Source organism: Desmodus rotundus, unplaced genomic scaffold (assembly GCF_022682495.2).
Source record: "Desmodus rotundus isolate HL8 unplaced genomic scaffold, HLdesRot8A.1 manual_scaffold_280, whole genome shotgun sequence".
NCBI classification, from domain to species: Eukaryota; Metazoa; Chordata; class Mammalia; order Chiroptera; family Phyllostomidae; genus Desmodus; species Desmodus rotundus.
Genome location: NW_026527347.1, coordinates 10,368 through 27,844, shown reverse-complemented (window position 1 = coordinate 27,844; position 17,477 = coordinate 10,368). Strand labels below are relative to the sequence as shown.

The window sequence follows — 17,477 nt, the reverse complement described above, 5'->3', positions numbered from 1 at the left end:
ATGAGGTTCCTCTGGGGAGGGAAAAATTATCTGGAGACTGATTACCCACCTACCCACCGCCAAAGGGCCCTCCCTGCATGTGCATGTGAGGCTAAGACTTTGTAGTCACACGTGTGTGATGCACTGAGGGGGAGAGTCTATAGGAGTGTCTGTGTTCCACACGTGTGTGCGTGTGTGGTGGAGGGCAAGGACCATGAGAAACTAATGTGTGTGTACATTGTGTGTATCCCCCAAAAGAGTGTGAGTTTGTATTCCAGGAGGTGTGTGTGTCCCCCCACCTCACAAGCAACCTGGCTTCAGCACCAGCCCCTCCTGCCCAGAGTCTGCAGCACTTGCCCCTCTGAGCTACATCCTAGGCACAACCCTCACACAGATACACAGTGACACACGGTGACACACGCTTCCTCCTCCTGGAACAGCTAGCTCCTCAGTCCCCGTACACCACCAGCTGCCTCTTGGAACTTGTGTTCGTGTTGAAAACGGGATGGGGTGGGGATAGGACACGAACCATTTCACCAATGAAGTCAGTTCCCCTCCATCTTCCTCGCCCCCTCCCTCTCCGCGCCTTCCTTGTCCCTCCTCCTGCAAGTCACCACCGTCCAGTTCCCCGCCCTACACTCATCCCTCTTCCCCCCAAAAGCTTTTCCTCTGGCCCTCTACGCGGGGCTCAGGGGCTGGAGGACTCAGGGAGACAGGGGCTCGGGGAGCCTCGGGGGACGCAGACGGAGTACGCGGCGGGCTGAGCGCAGAGGCTGGGACCGAGGGGAGGGAGAAGGGCCAGGAGTGGGGGAGGGAAGAGGAGGGCGGGTGAGCGGGAGCAGGCGGGCCGTGTCGGGAGTGCGGTCTCCATGGCAGTGTTGGGCGCAGCCAGAGGTAAGCCGACCCCTGCCCAGTCCCCCGAGGTCTCCTCCCCTCGCCCCCCTCCCCATCTCCAGCTGCCTCCTCTCCGCTCCGACCGGCCCCTCCTCCCCAGCCACCTGCTGTTTCTACCCTGGAGAACTGGTGGGCGGCACGAGGGAGGAGCTGCCTAACCTTACCCCTTCACGCCGAAGGGCGAAGGGCGCTGGACCCCGTATCCGCCCTGGAGTCCCCCAGATCCACCCTCCCACCTTCCTCTGATTTTTCTCTGCCCTTCTCTCTGTCCTTCAGATCCTTCCTGCCTTCCTCCCTCTCTGACTCCCCATCTCTTTCTTCCTGAGCCCATCGGCTGGGCCTAGGTAGGGACGGGTGGGAAGGGGTTCGAGGTTGTCGGGGGCGGAAAGTGGGGGAGGCGCTCCCGGCCAATTCTCTCCACCTCCCTCTAGCTGGTCATTGCTATGGCAACTAGGGTGTATTGGGCTCCAGAGGGAAGACCAAGGTTGGGGGTGGACTAGGACCTCTTGAGGAGGGCAAGGGTCTGAGGCTCTTACTCAGGAAATAGACCCTCCCACTGCTGTGCCCATTTTGCCTCCCATTTACCCCAAAGCCATTATGCCCATCCCTCCTGCCTCCACTCTGTTTAGGGTTGCACCTGATTCTCCTCTTAGCCCTCCCACCCCCACTCCAGGGCTTCCCGAAGCTCGGGTGTCAGGAAATTCAGGACTATCTTCCCTCTCCCATCAGAGGGAAACTGGTGCTGGGGCAAGGGAGGAAAGACTCAAGGTCTACCGGTGGGAGTCCGCACCTCACCATTGAGTTTCTCCTCTCTGCCTCCCCATTCTCTGCTGCCTCCCTCCCCCCTTCCCAACCTTCTCCCTCTAAAGCCTTCTCTCCAGGGGTCTCTGGGCTTTTCCTTCTATTTTCAGATACTATCATTTTGCCCCCCTCTTTATTTCTCTTCTGCTAAAATTCTCCTCCTTCCTCCTAGTCCCCCCTCTTTCCATTTCTGGATGCTTCTGATGTCAGCTGTTTCCCCGCCTTCAGGTTCCCTAGTCCCCCCTCGATCCCAGCCTCCATTCTCCCGTCTTCCCAGATTCCTGGTGAGCTGGATGGCAATCACGCAAGTGTGGGGAAGTGGGGCTGAGCACCAAGACCCTGGGCCCAGGAGCCTGGAAGTTTGGGGAGGGGCTGTAATACCATGTCCCAGTTTACTGTGAACCCTCAAGAAGAAACAAGTCGTGCCTCTGCCATCAGCAGCTCTGAAGAGAGATTCTGGGGCATGAAGATGGGGTTGAGTAGTACTGAACAGGGGACGGGAGAAGAAGGAAGACGGGAGCGCAGAGGGAGGAAAAGGACTGAAAAGGGATAGGAGACAGGAGGTCAGAATACCTTCTTTCCTGGAGGTCTGGAAAACATGGCTCTTAGTTGTGTGGGGTGTTTGAGCGACCATCTGATTTAAGGCAGGAGAACGTTCTGAATGACCCCAAGAACCCAGTAATCAGTCACATTTATAGTCTCAAGGGGAACACAAGATGCCGGGTAGAGACCAGCCTACTTCGCCTGCCCCCTTCCACATCACATCTCTCCCTTGCAGTTTGTCCAGGTGGCTGAGCCCCAACCTCACACCCCTTGGGGCATCCAGAAGACCCCCGACTGATCAAGAACCAGAAGAAGAAGAAAACTGCAAGTCCCACCCATTATGGGGGCCAGAGCTCCCCAGCCAGCCTCATAGTTGGGAAAGCAGCCAGCTTGTCCCCCTAGTCAACTACAGGGATACTTCAGGAAGGGTCCTACCCAATATGGAAGCTGAGGACCACCTCCGCTGACCCCCAGTCTCCTCCTCTGCCCTCCACACGTGAACTTAGCTGAGTCAGTCAGGCAATGCTGAGCTGTAGGGTGGACCTAGAGGCTGCCTGCCTCATTACAAGGCAAGGACTGTGGGCATCATGGGAGTGTGTGTGAGTGGGACTCCTGGGTGAGACCTAGCCCCCACCCCCAGGAGTTCAAAGGGGGTGGGGGGCCAAAGATAGGATGGCTCGGGGTGGGGCGGGGCCAGAGGAGGCCTCTCTGCGCTCAAACGCATTGTCCTGGCTGGCCTGTGGGCTCCTGGCCCTGCTGGCCAATGCCTGGATCATCCTCAGCATCTCTGCCAAGCAGCAGAAGCACAAGCCCCTGGAGTTGCTGCTGTGCTTCCTGGCTGGCACACACATACTCATGGCGGCTGTGCCCCTCACCACCTTCGCTGTGGTGCAGCTCCGGCGCCAGGCTTCCTCCGACTACGACTGGAATGAGAGCATCTGCAAGGTCTTTGTGTCCACCTACTACACACTGGCCCTGGCCACCTGCTTCACAGTTGCCTCACTCTCCTACCATCGCATGTGGATGGTGCGCTGGCCTGTCAACTACCGCCTCAGCAATGCCAAGAAGCAGGCGCTGCATGCTGTCATGGGCATCTGGATGGTCAGCTTCATCCTCTCCACACTGCCCTCCATTGGCTGGCACAACAACGGTGAGCGCTACTACGCCCGAGGCTGCCAGTTCATAGTATCCAAGATTGGCCTTGGCTTTGGCGTCTGCTTCAGCCTCTTGCTACTTGGGGGCATTGTCATGGGGCTGGTCTGTGTGGCCATTACCTTCTACCAGACACTGTGGGCCAGGCCCCGGAGGGCTCGGCAGGCCCGGAGAGCGGGGAGTGGAGGTGGGGCCAAGGGGAGTGGGGCAGGGGGTTTGGGTACACGGCCAGCCTTTGAGGTGCCAGCCATTGTGGTGGAAGATGCCCGAGGGAAGCGGCGGTCCTCGCTGGATGGCTCCGAGTCGGCCAAGACATCCCTGCAGGTCACCAACTTGGTCAGCGCCATCGTCTTTCTCTATGACTCACTCACAGGGGTGCCCATCTTGGTGAGATTGGGGTCCCTCCTCCTGTTCTTCCCAAACCAGGTCCCAGCACAATCACCTGACCTGCAACTCCATCTTCCTGTCCTCTACCCACCCCCACTCCATCTGTGGGCTCCCATCTCTGTCATCCATTTTCTGCTTCCCATTACCCCCAGCTCCATTGTCTGTTTTCCAGTTCCCACTACTCAACTCCACCATCCATCCTTCACCCTGCTGCCTGTCCTCCAGCTCCCTCATCTGTCCTGAGGCTCCACTCTTGAGCACCCCAGACCTATCACTCAGTTGCTTAGCTCCACTTTCCATTCCCTAATTCCCTCTGGATATCACAGGGTCTCCGAGCACTCCTGGGTGGAAACCTCAGAGAGCGCACTCCACCACCCCAGCTCTTTGCATCCCTACCTGGTCCCTATTCCTGAATTTTTGTCTGTCTTCAGGGTAGCTGTAGTATCCCTGCTCCTCTCCCTGGGGACCCAGGGCTCTGCTCTAGTACTCTCCCCTGACTTTCCTCGGAGCCAGTCCCTTCCCTGTCTCCACCTCCAACTTCGTTTTTGTCATGATCCGATGTGATCCGGGCCATCCCTTCCTGACTTCTTGTCCACCAGCTGCACGGAGGGTACAGATCTGGGGTCAAATGGGCCCCCTGCGCTCTGGGCCCTAACCGGGCGCCATTCCTCACCCTCCCACCAGGTGGTGAGCTTCTTCTCTCTGAAGTCGGACTCCGCTCCCCCGTGGATGGTGCTGGCGGTGCTGTGGTGCTCCATGGCACAGACGCTGCTGCTGCCCTCCTTCATCTGGTCCTGCGAGCGCTACCGCGCCGACGTGCGCACAGTGTGGGAGCAGTGCGTGGCTATCATGTCCGAAGAGGATGGCGACGATGGTCAGAAGAGTGACCGGGTTTTTTTTCTGGGCATCGGCCCCCTTTTCTACCAGCCCTTGTGTGTGTGCGCGGGGACAGGCTGCCCTGGAGTGCCCCCTGCTGGACAGAACCTGTGTCGCCCCTGGGCTGACTCCAGGTCCCCCTTCCCCCAATCATTTGCCAGGACATACACCCACTGCTTCGTTTTGCACCGAGAGCTCCCTCCAAGGGGTGTTGCTTGTCCTCTGGAAGTCCACATTACCCAGCTCTGCCTCCAATGGTCAGAGTGCCTGAGAAACAGTCCAGAGACCTAACACACGTAAAGGAAAGGAGTGGAACTAAGGGGAGGCTAAGCTTCCTGAATGGGACCCCAGCTGTAGGGACAGCCTTTTTGGTTTTTTTTTGGGGGGGGGGAGGCGGTAACAATTGTTTCAATAAGTATGTCTGTACAAATGCCGCACTAGGGATTCGGCATTGAATGCAACAGACCACTCTGACTTTCTTCCTGGAGCTTACAGAGTAGTGGGAAGAGAAAGATTCTCCGGGGAACTTTATAAAAAGGGAGTGGAAGTTTTAAAGGGGGGCGGGGAGTGGTGGGCATTCCTTGCCTGTAACCACTCTGCATCTTTTCTCTCCTAGATGGGGGCTGCGATGACTATGCAGATGGCCGAGTGTGCAAAGTTCGCTTTGATGCCAATGGGGCCACAGGACCGGGTGACCCCACCCAGGTGAAGCTGCTGCCTGGGAGGCACATGCTCTTTCCCCCTCTTGAGAGGGTCCACTACTTACAGGTATGGGACTAGGGAATATACCTCCTATTAGTCCCTTCATTACTGTTCTTCAGTCTCTGTTATCCATCCCAACTGCCCATTCTCTAGCCCTGGCCTGCAGGGCACATAACGGGCAGGGAAAAGAAAGGCATGGCAAGAGAAGCTTCCTTTCAGAACTCTCAGATGCATTCCATCAGAGGATGTTTTGCAGTTTAAGGGGGATGGAGCCATCTTGCAGAGTCCCCACTTTGGTCCCTGCCTCTATCCCCTTTGTCCCTGCAGCACTTCTGGGTCTACTTGCTCCTCTCCCCAGGTCCCTCTGTCCCGCCGTCTGTCCCACGATGAGACCAACATCTTCTCTACTCCTCGGACACCGGGCTCCTTCCTGCACAAGTGGTCATCCTCTGATGACATCCGGGTCCTCCCAGCCCAGAGCCGGGCCCTGGGGGACCCTCCTGAGTACCTGGGACCAAGACAAAGGCTGGAGGATGAGGAGGATGAGGAGGAGGCCGAAGGTGGAGGGCTAGCCAGCCTTCGACAATTTCTGGAGGGTGGGGTTCTAGGGTCAGGTGGGGGGCCCCCACGGGGTCCTGGCTTCTTCCGGGAGGAGATCACCACCTTCATTGATGAGACACCTCTGCCTTCTCCAACTGCTTCTCCTCGCAGGCCCAGGCCATTGGGCCTCTCACCCCGTCGACTCTCCCTAGGGTCCCCTGATAGCAGAGCCATTGGACTTCCTTTGGGACTAAGTGTGGGGAGACGCTGCTCCCTGACAGGAGGTGAGGAGAGTACAAGAGCTTGGGGAGGATCCTGGGGTCCAGGTAACCCCATGTTCTCCCAGCTGACTCTGTGAGCCCAAGTAGGCCTGCTGGACTCAGAGGAGGGTGTCTGGTTGGATAATACCTCCTTCTGGCCCTGAGCCTAGGGCAGCTGCCTCCAGACTCCAGGAAGATGGGCACTGTATCTGGAGTCTCGGAGCCCCAGCTGTCTCCCATCCAAGTTACCAGATGCCCTACTCACCTTCTATCACCCCTAGGAAAATGTATTAAAGTCTAAAGTGTTACCATAGAAACCTCTGTGTGTGCCTACTGTGTTGGCAAAGGGTATGTGGTCAGAGGCCTGGGGGATGGAGTGGCTTTTAGAGGACAAAACAGCAAGGGCAGTGGACAGGAATACCCACAGAGAAAGGCAAACGCAGTCATGCACACATACCCAGAGACGGGCTTATAAGAGCATCTCATGCTGGGGGACACTGGAGTCACTGGTTTAGGGCATAAAAGATCTTTGTTCAGATCTGTGGAGGTTGTTTTAGAGTGTGACCCTGTCCCCCATGCCTCCTTCCCCAAAATCCATGTAGGGGCCCAGTTACCGGGACAGGAAAGGGTTTGGGCATGACTTGGTGTCCCAGACTTGGAGTTTACCCTCCTCCATGCTGCATTCTGAAGCTCTTTTCCCAGGAGTTTGGGGTGGGGGTGGGGGGTGGCGGGTGTGCGAGCATGTGGGAGGCATCCACACTCCTTTTCCTGGCCCCAAGAGTGCAGGGGAACAGGGAACACAGCTGTGGCAGTGGCTCCCACTCCATGGGCCTCAGGGTCTGGAGGCTATGGTCCGAGGAGGCTCCTCATGCAGTCTTTCAAAGCCCCAGGCCCGCTCCAGTTCCGGCCAGTTACCCTCTGTCCGTGATTTGTTTTTTGGTCTGTTTCTCATCCCACACTATCCCACTCGTCTTAAAGACGGCTTTCTCCACTTTTTGCCTCCTGACTTCTCTCACACACAGGCCTCTCCCAGGGTTGGGTCTCAGCCCCATCAGCTCTCTTTGGCTCCGCTCATTCATTCCTTTTCCCTTCATCTCCTCCCTCCTCTCTATCTCTCCTTCCTTTCCCCTCCCTCTCCCTGCCCCCTTTCCTCTCTCTCCCTCTCTGATCCCGCATTTCCCTTCGGCAGCCGCCGGAGGCTCCGGCACCATGCTCCGGCTCTTTCGCTTGCTGCTGCTCCTGCTCCTGCTGCCTCCCCCGGGATCCCCCGAGCCCCCAGGCCTGGCCACGCTGTCCCCCGGAGCGCCCCCCCAGGCCCCTGACTTGCTCTACGCCGACGGGCTGCGCGCCTACTCCGCCGGGGCCTGGGCACCCGCGGTGGCGCTGCTGCGGGAGGCGCTGCGTAGCTATGCGGAGCTGGGCCGCACGCGGCATGACTGCGGAGAGCGCTGTGCTGCCGAGCTGGGGGGTGCGCTCCCAGACGCCCCGGGGCCCGACTCCCGGCCAGGCCCGGCACCGGGAGCCTGGGAGCGCCTTCTGCTCCGCGCCGCGCTGCGCCGCGCGGAGTGCCTGAGCCAGTGCGTGGCGCAAAGGCTGGGTCCCGGGGGCGCGGCGCGGCTCCGCGTGGGGAGCGCTCTGCGGGACGCCTTCCGCCGCCGGGAGCCCTACAACTACCTGCAGAGGGCCTACTACCAGGTGCGCCGGCCACCAGCGCGAATTGCTAGGTCCTGCCCCGACTCACGTCGCTGTCCTACTTTTGCTCACCAGGAGAGGGCGGGATGCCAGCGTCCAGGCTCGGGTGGGGCCTTAGGGGGCGGTCAAAGGACCTCTCCTTCCGAGTAGGTCCTTCCAAAATCACATCCAGTACTCACTGCAATTTTAGAGGGACAGCCTAAGGGAGAGTGCGGGCAAAGTTGGAATAGGGGGTCTTGAAGCGGAGTGAAAGTAGATCGAAGATGGAGGGAAGGGGCCTGAAATCTTAGTCGATCTTTCCGAAACCTTCGTGGGGGTGAGCGCAGCTTCTTCTTAGGGATGAAGTGGAGTGGATAGGGGAGAAACCCGTCGCTGGACGGTAAGTGTGGGGAGGAGAGCGAGTCTGAGACTTTTCTTGGGGCAGGAGGGAACTTTGGGAAGATAAGAGGAGGGGCGTCAGGCTGAGGGCCCCTGAGGAAGAATATGTGAGGATGCGGTGGGGGGTGGGGCAGTGGACACTGCGCAGCTACTGGCACAGTAGCTGTTGTCTACGTGGCTGGGGAAGGGGGGCTGGTCACACACCTCAGCTCAGGGTCCTAGAGACCTACGGGTTTTGCTGGTCACTCAGGTCTCCCCCACTTAACACCTTACTTAGCCATCACTTCCTCCTTGTCTCCCAAACTGAGGCCCCTCTGCACATATCCCACTGATTCCAAAGTCTTCAGACCTCCTTTCCTTAGCTGCCAGACTCCTGAGAGTGCCCACATACTGTTGTCCGGGACCTGGAGCTTGGGAGGTGGGCAGTCCTGACTGACAAGTCTTCCAGAAGGCTCTGGGGCAGTCCCGAGCGTGTGTCTGGAGTGGAGAGGCTGGTGAGAGGCAGAGGTCTGACACCCACACTTCAGGGCACTGACTTCCTCTTTCTTCCTGCTTCTCAGCTGAAGAAGTTGGACCTGGCAGCAGCTGCAGCTCACACCTTCTTTGTAGCAAACCCCACCCACCTGCAGATGCGGGAGGACATGGCTAAGTACAGACGTATGTCTAGGGTTAGGCGGCAGAGCTTCCGGGACCTGGAGACGCCTGCACACTGGGTGAGACCCTCAGCGGGACCCCTGTCCCTTCCCCAACCCTTGACTAACAGGATGCACAGGACTTCCTGGACTGTGGCCCTGTGTGTCTTGGGCATCAGGAGATCTGGGTACTGTTCTCAGTGGCCCTGGATGGGGAGTCCCTCTCTGGGACTTGGTTTTCTTCCTGAGGATTGCTAAAGTCCCATGCTCTAACATTCTGATTCTGAGGCCCACCCCTGTCTTCCCCAAGATGAAGTGGGACCTAGAGTCCATGCCCCAAATGAGACCAACACTCCTCCCCTTCTTTCTGCCTCCCAGTCTTGTTGGGCAGCCCCCCTCACCCCTGCCAGGATCCAAGGTGACTGACCATTCCCCTCTACTACAGGCAGCCTATGACTTGGGCCTGGAGCTATTGGGGCGCCAGGAGGCAGAACTGGCATTGCCCAGGCTTGAGGAGGCCCTGCAGGAGAGCCTGGCCCAGATGGAGAGATGCCGGGCTGGCTGTGAGGGGCCTGAGGAACATCAAAGGGATGAAGAAGAGGAAGGAACTGGGAACCAGGCGGGCCTCTATGAGGCTATTGCAGGCAAGGAGCTGGAAGTGTGGTGGGTCACAGTGCAGGGAGGAGGAACATGACAAGATGAATAGCTTACGGGTCCTCTGTGTCCTCCACAGGGCACTGGATTCAGGTCCTGCAGTGCCGGCAGCGCTGCGTGGGGGATATGGCCACACGGCCTGGTCACAGTTTCCCTGTCCCCGACTTCCTTCCCAGCCAGCTGAGGAGGCTGCATGAGGCCCATGCTCAGGGTCAGTTGGGGAAGGGTGAGCTCTGGGGGTGATGGATTGGAAACAGGGAAAGTGAAGTTTTGACTTTGATGCTATCCTGAGCCCCATCTCTTCTCCCCTCCCATCTGTCTCTGGATCTGTAGTTGGTCAGGGCTCCATGGGGACCATCACTTCTGGAGGACTCTAACTTGCTTTCCTTGGGCACCACTGTGGAAAGCTCAGGAGATGGGTCACAGGGCTCCTTCTGCCCTTGCTGCTTCTCACCTTACTTTATTCTCTCCTCTCTTCTTCCCCTTTGCACTCTGCCCATTCAGCCCAGGTATGTTTGAGTAAGCTTGGAAAAGAAGCAGTGGTGGGCTCATGTCTGGAGGGGGTGGGGTGGGGGTAGAGTTGGTTGGCTTTGGGAGATCACCTTTTCTGGCTCTGTCTTTGTCCACCTGTCATTGCTGCCTCTGCCCAGGGATCGTGGCCACTCTTGGTCTGTGCCCCACCCCACCCTATTGCTCTGTCTCCAGTGGGGAATCTGTCCCAGGCTATGGAAAATGTCCTGAGTGTCCTGCTCTTCTATCCGGAGGAGGAGGCTGCCAAGGAAGCTCTGAAACAGTACCAGGCCCAGCTGGGAGAGCCGAGACCTGGCCTCAGGCCAAGAGAGGTACCCCTCCCCCACTTACCCTGTGAGGAAGCCCTAAATCAAACAAATATACGGGAGCAGTACCCTGAACTCTGTGCCCCCGTTCTGGCCCAAGCACTCTAGTTACCAGAGGCAACCTCAAGTCCAGCACTGACTTGTCTCCATGCCCTGCTCCCACTTCAAACTCCAAGTCCAAGTGCCAGCCCATCTCTCTTCCCTTAACCTCCCCCCTGCCTGCCCCCACCCTGTACATAGACTTCTGCCCCAGTTTGAAACCAGATGTCCTGAAGCTGCTGAGGGAGGAAGGTTGACTGGAGAGGCACAGTGACGAAAGCAGGCTGTACCCTAGAGCCTGGGCCACCCCGCTCTCGTCTGGCCTTCATTTCTCTGCCCACTTCTCTTTGTCTCACCCCTGCTCCCTGCTGTCCACTCCTCCTCAGGACATCCAGCGCTTTGTCCTTCGATCCCTGGGGGAGAAGAGACAGCTTTACTATGCCATGGAGCACCTGGGGACCAACTTCAAGGATCCTGTGAGTGACTCCATTTCTCTCCATCTCACTTCCATGTGTAAAGCTCTTAGCATAGCACCTGGCAAATAGTGCTACATACGTTGTTTTTGTTGTTGCTGTTGCTATTACAGAGTTTGGCCCAGTGCTGAGGGCTTTTCCCACCTCCACCTTGCCCCCTGGAAGCAGGAGACCTTAATGTGGTAGTTCAGGGTCTAATATCAGAGATCAGGGCTGGACTTAGTGGGTAATGGTGCTTTTGTTGACTGTTCCAGGATCTCTGGACTCCAGAGGCTTTCATTCCTGAAACACTTAGAGAAAAGCTCAGGTAGGAGATGCCAGTGGTAGGAGGGGCCCGCCCTGAACTGGAAGGTGACAGAAGGGGTCCTGGGAGGCTGGGTCTGGGGAGATGGGTTGAACTGGCCTGTGCATGCACTGAGTATGTCTCTCACCCCTGAGAGAGGATCAAGAGCATCGGACTTGGGACCATGAGCCTCCACAGCCGAAGCCTTTGACTAACTGGAAGGGTAAGTCCCTGGGAGAACAGGAGGCGGGAGCCTGGAGGGTCTGGGGCTGCCAGTTGGGGCTACTGCTTGGCCTGCCTTCAGGAGACCCTCGGTCCCCCCTGCCTTGTCCCTTTCCCTGCAGATGTCCTCCTCATGGAGGGAGTAACCCTGACCCAGGATGCAAGACAGCTGAATGGGTCGGAGCGAGCCGTGCTGGACGGTCTGCTCACCACAGCAGAGTGTGGGGTGCTGCTGCAGCTGGCCAAGGTAAGAAGACATGTGAGAAGGTGACACATTGGGACCCAGGCACAGCTGCCTGCCCCCTGTTCTGCCTTCTCTGATTCTCCACTGGGGACTAAGCGTGCCACTGCCTCTCTGCTGTGGGCAAGTTCCTTTTCATCTCAACTTAGAGGGCATGGGGTAGACGCTCTTTACAAAGGAATTTTGCCAGAAGTTGATAGGAAGAGCAAAACAAAATAAAAAAACAGGCCCTGGCTGGGTAGCTTGGTTGGTTAGAGCATCATCCCGATATGCCAAGGTTGCAGTTTGATCCCTGGTCAGGACACACACAGATACAAGATTGTATCTGGACAAGGTTGCAGGCTCCACCAAGGATTGCATCAATAAGTGGAACAACAAACTGATGTGTGTGTGTCTCTCTCTCCAAAAATCAATAAACAAAACCAAAAAAGTCAAGGCATAAAAAATTGTAAGTATGCAGGTGAGAATTCCTTGGAGTTTCATCACTGGCCTGGCTGATGGCTCAGTGGACACAGGCTTTTTTCCCATCTATCGAAGTCCCTCCCTAGTTTGAGTTGAATGATTCATTCACCAGGTTGAGCCTGCCGTTTTTTGACTCCGCATTCTTCAACACACACTCTTTGAGTACCCTCCGCGTACTCGAAACTTCTGGGTTCCAGGGAGACGTAGTTGAACATGGACCCTGCATCCACGAGCTCACTGTAGAGAGGAGTCAGATGTGGAGACACACAATTAGAGTGGATGATATGTTTGATAAAAGAAGTATGTACTTCAAATAGAAACACCAAAATGCGCCCTGGCCGGTGTGGCTCAGTAGATTGAACACCGGCCTGCGAGTCCAAAGGTCACCTGGTTTGATTCCCAGTCAGGGCACATGCCTGGGTTTTGGGCCAGGTCCCCAGTTGGAAGCATGCAAGAGACAACCAATGGATGTTTCTCACACATTGATGTTTCTCTCCCTCCCTTCCCCCCTCTCTAAAAATAAAATCTTTTATAAAAGCACTGAAATGCAAGGTCATAAAAGGCTTGGGTAGGGGTGGCCTCTGAGCTCAATCTTAAGGATGAGTTAATGAGGCAGAGAAAGAGAGGAGCATCAGGTGAGGGGGGGAGAAGACCAAGGTGTTCTGGGAACTGCGGTGGAGCACGGTGGTTAAGAGCATAAGGCAGACCCCACAATGACCACCTGTGTGACGTTGGGCAATGTATTTTAGCATCTCTGAGCCCAGTTTCCTCATCTATAAAATGGGGCTAAATACAGTGAGGACTTAATGAGCCAGTACATAGTAAAGATCTTAGAAGAATATAGAAGTGTTCAGCATTTAGCTGTCACTATTGTCATCAGGCTGTTACATTATTCAGAGGAGGTTATGTTTCAGGGGAGAGGCCCAGAGCTGGAATCACAGGGGAGATGGTAGAGGGCCTTCTGTACCCGCCCAGGGAGGGTAAGACAGCTTATTGAAGGGTAGAAGGAGCCACCGCCATCCTGTAGAACTGGTAGGCCCCTCTAGTGGCAGTGTGGAGAAATACAGTGGGAGGGGAAAGGAAGGGGGGTACCCTGGGTGATGCAGGAGCACCACTGCTTTGGATTAGGTCCTCATTTTAAGGGAGTGAAGAGAGGGGGACAGATAAGGAATATTTAGAAAATCAAAGATAGAAAAATTAAGGACTAAATCTATGTGGGATGAAAGAATGGCATCAAGGATAACTCCCAAGTATCAGACCCTTCTGCTCCTTTAGTATATCAGACCACACTAAACTCGTTCTGGCCTCGGGACCTTTGCACTTGCTATTTCTGCTGCCTGGAACATTTTTCCCTCGGACGTTGCAGCGGCTCCTTCATATCATTTGGTTTCAGTTCAAATGTCCCCTCATCAATTAGCTGTCCCCCAACCCCTGCCTGGGCACTCTGAAGGTTGTAGCCTGGTTTTTATTTTCTTCATAATACTTACCTGGTTGGTTGGTTTGTTATCTGAAAATATAAACCTTATAAGAGCAGGGACCTTTTCATATTCACAATTGTGTCCCCAGTGCCTAGAAGAGTGCTTGGCACACAGTAGATGCTGAGTACAAATTTGTTGAATGAATGAATGAATGAATGAATGAATACAACAATAAAAGATTAGATGGCTTGCATGATAAGGGGGTTTCTCAGAGATGAGGTTCATGTAATGGGATAACTAGGTAGTGATACTTTATTTTTTATTATTATTATTTTTAAAGATTTTATTTATTTATTTTTAGAGAGAGGGTAAGGAGGGAGAAAGAGAGGGAGAGAAACATCAATGTGTGGTTGCCCCTTGAGTGCCCCCTACTGGGGACCTGGCCTGCAACCCAGGCATGTGCTCTGACTGGGAATCAAACCAGTGACCCTTTGGATTACAGTCCAGTGCTTGATTCACTGAACCACATCAGCCAGGGCTAGGTAGTGATACTTTTAACTGAGTTTCAAAAAGCAGACAGAAGAATAGGTGTCAGGAAAGGACATCCAAATACCAGGAGGCCACCACCCAGGTGATGACAGTTTTGTGTAGCTGTTGGGTAATTAGGACTTCGTGTCAAGGGTTCTCAAGTTCTCTCAGCGAGTAAAGTGGGAAGAGGTCAGAGAGAGATACCTTGGCTGGACCTGGCTTGACTATCGAACTTCCCGGTGGAGTCATGTTTCCAGAGGGACTCCTCTATTCTTGGCTCCTCGGGGATGAATGATCAAACCCATCCTGCACCCTTTCCCAGCTGTCCTTGCCCCACTGTGGGATGCTCTCCAGAGTTCTGTGCTCAGCCTCTCAGCCAGGGATCCCAGATCTTTACCAGAGAGTGACGTTCTGACATGAAGGCAGTCATTTTCTGGGGAAGGGCAGCAGCTCAGGAAAAGGAGCCACCAGAGTACTCTGGAAGCTTCTAGCCTCTTCCGGGGGGGGGGGGGGGTTGTAGCCTATGGAAAGTCTGGGACCAAAGGAAAGGGACTCCACAGTCAACTCTCTCCCTCTTTAGGATGCAGCTGAGGCAGGAGCCAGGTCTGGCTATCGGGGCCGCCGCTCCCCTCACAGCCCCCACGAACGCTTCGAGGGGCTCACGGTGCTCAAGGCGGCACAGGTGAGAGAGGAGGCACCTCTGCCCTGGTCTGATGCCCAGAACTGGGGAAGAGGGTACACAGGAGGCTGGGCACCAGGGCCTGAGCTTCTCCTATGGAGGGGCTGTCCTGGGACGGAGAGTCCTTGAGTCCTCTGCCCAGGATTGAGGAGGAGTTGTTAAGGAGCCAGTGGAAGGAGCAGTAGAGGCTGATGGACAGAGCTGACTGCAGGGACTCCAAACCCACGCTTCCATTGCCTTTCTTGCCTTCCTTCCACTACCTGCAGCTGGCCCGTGCTGGGGCTGTGGGCACTCAGGGTGCTAAGCTGCTTCTGGAGGTGAGCGAGCGTGTGCGGACCTTAACTCAGGCCTACTTCTCCCCGGAACGGCCCCTGCATCTCTCCTTCACCCACCTGGTGTGCCGTACTGCCATCGAAGGTAACTGCCAGGACCCCACTGTTCCTCCCCAGCCTCAGGTCCCTGTGAGGCACTGCATACTCTCAGCACCCCCACACTGTGTGGGTTTATCTGCACTCCTGAAAGACTGTGATTCCCCTGCCCAATGGGGGCCTGGCCTCTCTGTTCAGTGGTGAGCCCCAAGCTTCAGGGTAGGTGTGGGAGGTGGTGGACGGGCATGGGGACACAGAGGCATTCACCAGGCCCCTTTGCCTCCTAGGGGAGCAAGAGCAGCGCATGGACCTGAGTCACCCTGTGCACGCCGACAACTGCGTCCTGGACCCTGACACGGGAGAGTGCTGGCGGGAGCCCCCAGCCTACACTTACCGAGACTACAGGTGGGCAGCTCCTCCAGGGGCCCAGCAGGGGGCCTGGGTTGAGGTCTCACAGCCTGTCTTCCTCCTCTAGTGGAGTCCTCTACCTCAACGATGACTTCCAGGGCGGGGACCTATTCTTCACAGAGCCCAATGCCCTCACCGTCAGGGTAAGTGGGGTGGGGGTGGGGACAGGGAGCCCAGCTGTGGGCTCAGGATTCAAAACAGAAGGTCCCCAGAGGCAAATGCAGGGAAATGGCTGGGGCCACTTTAATCCTCCCCTTCCCTGGCTTCCCCAGCCCTCTTCACCACTGGCTGTGTTCAGGGGCTCTCTTAGCAAAAGTTGATTATGCCCCCCAGGGAGATTTCAAAGTGGCCTCTCCAGACCCTGCCTTCAGTGTTTGCCTCACCTGCTACAGGAGGGTGGGTGAGCACAGAACCCCAAGTCCCTATTCCAGGTAGAAACTAGGGGCTAGAAATAGGGAGAAGGAGAAGGAGAGAGACAGTGATTTCTCACTGTCTGTTGCTCTGTCCTACCCAACTACGTCTGTCTCTGCTTACTACCACCAGCTACGTATAATCTGCGCCTTCCTTGGGGAGGAAGAATGGCCCCACAATCCTAATCCCCAGTACACAGAGTCTGGTCCTGTGGTCATTTCCGCAGATTACTTCACGCCCATGTCAAAGGATCAGAGAAGAGTCAGGGTATGGGGGAAGGAGCCAACAGGAGACCCTAATGGAAGTCCCATCCCCCTTTGGCTCCAACTCCTTTAGTCACAATGTGACACGTGTGCTCCCCAAGTGGAGGTCAACTTCCCATTTGCCCCATGATAGTCCCTGAATTAAGGAGTGGGAAGTGATGGGCAAGAGAGCTGACCTTCCGGTGTCCCCTGCCCTATCTTATCTGGGAGTCAGGGCCAGGTTCTCTGAAGGCCTATCCCTGGAACTGAACCTGCCCTCATTCCCCAGGCTCAGGTTCGTCCTCGCTGTGGACGCCTCGTGGCCTTCAGCTCTGGTGGGGAGAATCCCCATGGTGTGTGGGCTGTGACTCGGGGTCGGCGCTGCGCCTTGGCACTTTGGCACACGTGGGCACCTGAGCACAGGGAGCAGGTGAGGAGGAGCAGGAGTAGGAAGGCTGTCTCTCCTGGTGTGCGAAGCTTGGGCAGGCTGACGGGTGAGGGGCAGGGGCTAGATGACCCAGGGAGGGTCTTGGGGGAGGGTGGATGCAGGGAATTGAGCCAGACTCTCCTTCCACCTCCTAGGAGTGGACAGAAGCCAAAGAGCTGCTGCAGGAGCCAGAAGAGGAGGAGGAAGAAGAAATGCCCAGCAAAGACCCTTCCCCAGAACCCCTCAGCCACAGGCTTCAGCGGGTCCAGGACAAGGCTGGGAAGCTGCCTCGGGTCCGAGAGGAGCTGTGAGGGACTGAGCCAGCTCCTTGGAGATGTGGACACCTGACTTGTGAGGGCTGCCTTGATGCCAGGACCTACAAGAAGATGCCATGTGACAGGAGCAGAACAGCGAGCTCTTAGTCTCTGTACTCCCACCATCATGGGGTCACAAGGGTCGTCCAGCCCTGGACTCAGAGGACGCCGCACAGACCAGCCTTGAGCTCACCAGGTCTGAGGAGCCAGGGCTGGCCCCAGCTGATGGAGCTCCAGCCCTGGACAAGCAGAGGAGGCAATGCCTTCCTGGAAAGAAGTGACAGGGAGCAGGGCCTGACTGCTTCAAATAAGGGGGTATGAGAGGGGAGAATAACCCCACTGCCCTCTCCCAGACTGTCAATAAAGAACTTGAAGATTCCCTCAGCCCAGGCCTATCAAGTGTATACAGTTTCTGTGGTGGCTGGAGGTGGGGGAGTGGCTATGGCTGGCCTGGGCGGAGACGTGTGTCCTCGGGCCTCCGGAAGGTGGGGCCACTGGAGCCTGTGATTTGTCAGGGAAATCTCAGCCACCTGCTCCCTCATGCAAATACACCCAAACCCCTGACAGCTGCCCCTTGGGCCTCCAACTCTAAGCCCTGTTTTCCCTCTGAGCTTGGCCAAGACTTAGGGCAGCCTG

General features: G+C 56.4%; 2 protein-coding genes across 5 annotated transcripts; both read left to right on the top strand.

The window, feature by feature from the left end:
• Window positions 1-588: 588 nt before the first annotated feature.
• LOC112321844 (probable G-protein coupled receptor 162) lies at window positions 589-6,446 on the top strand. Of its 3 annotated transcripts, none has more exons than XM_045186776.3 (5): window positions 589-873; window positions 2,453-3,756; window positions 4,441-4,630; window positions 5,249-5,400; window positions 5,693-6,446. In XM_045186776.3, the coding sequence occupies exons 2-5, from the start codon at window positions 2,890-2,892 to the stop codon at window positions 6,230-6,232; spliced, it is 1,749 nt and encodes a 582-aa protein (XP_045042711.1). In that variant the 5' UTR covers window positions 589-873; window positions 2,453-2,889; the 3' UTR covers window positions 6,233-6,446. The 3 variants fall into 3 exon arrangements, with proteins under 3 accessions (XP_045042711.1, XP_024435198.1, XP_045042712.1); XM_024579430.4 differs by lacking the exon at window positions 589-873 and adding an exon at window positions 1,777-1,958; XM_045186777.2 differs by lacking the exon at window positions 589-873 and having other exon boundaries at window positions 3,290-3,367.
• A 795-nt stretch (window positions 6,447-7,241) lies between these two features.
• LOC112321730 (prolyl 3-hydroxylase 3) lies at window positions 7,242-17,218 on the top strand. Of its 2 annotated transcripts, XM_024579245.3 has the most exons (15): window positions 7,242-7,829; window positions 8,765-8,917; window positions 9,282-9,480; window positions 9,570-9,701; window positions 10,196-10,332; window positions 10,752-10,841; window positions 11,093-11,145; window positions 11,277-11,344; window positions 11,466-11,590; window positions 14,573-14,674; window positions 14,938-15,088; window positions 15,327-15,444; window positions 15,515-15,590; window positions 16,390-16,530; window positions 16,683-17,218. In XM_024579245.3, the coding sequence occupies exons 1-15, from the start codon at window positions 7,344-7,346 to the stop codon at window positions 16,836-16,838; spliced, it is 2,187 nt and encodes a 728-aa protein (XP_024435013.2). In that variant the 5' UTR covers window positions 7,242-7,343; the 3' UTR covers window positions 16,839-17,218. The 2 variants fall into 2 exon arrangements, with proteins under 2 accessions (XP_024435013.2, XP_045042710.2); XM_045186775.2 differs by lacking the exon at window positions 14,573-14,674 and having other exon boundaries at window positions 7,297-7,829.
• The last annotated feature ends 259 nt before the right edge of the window (window positions 17,219-17,477 follow it).

Bases quoted from the DNA above. Each gene is read 5' to 3' on its own strand.
- LOC112321730 (XM_024579245.3), top strand. From the start codon at position 7,344: ATGCTCCGGCTCTTTCGCTTGCTGCTGCTCCTGCTCCTGCTGCCTCCC. The intron at 9,702-10,195 runs GTCAGTTGGGGA...CTCTGTCTCCAG, and splicing joins GCATGAGGCCCATGCTCAGG to TGGGGAATCTGTCCCAGGCT. The intron at 15,089-15,326 runs GTAACTGCCAGG...TTTGCCTCCTAG, and splicing joins GTGCCGTACTGCCATCGAAG to GGGAGCAAGAGCAGCGCATG.
- LOC112321844 (XM_045186776.3), top strand. From the start codon at position 2,890: ATGGCTCGGGGTGGGGCGGGGCCAGAGGAGGCCTCTCTGCGCTCAAAC. The intron at 3,757-4,440 runs GTGAGATTGGGG...CCCTCCCACCAG, and splicing joins TCACAGGGGTGCCCATCTTG to GTGGTGAGCTTCTTCTCTCT. The intron at 4,631-5,248 runs GTCAGAAGAGTG...TTTCTCTCCTAG, and splicing joins CGAAGAGGATGGCGACGATG to ATGGGGGCTGCGATGACTAT.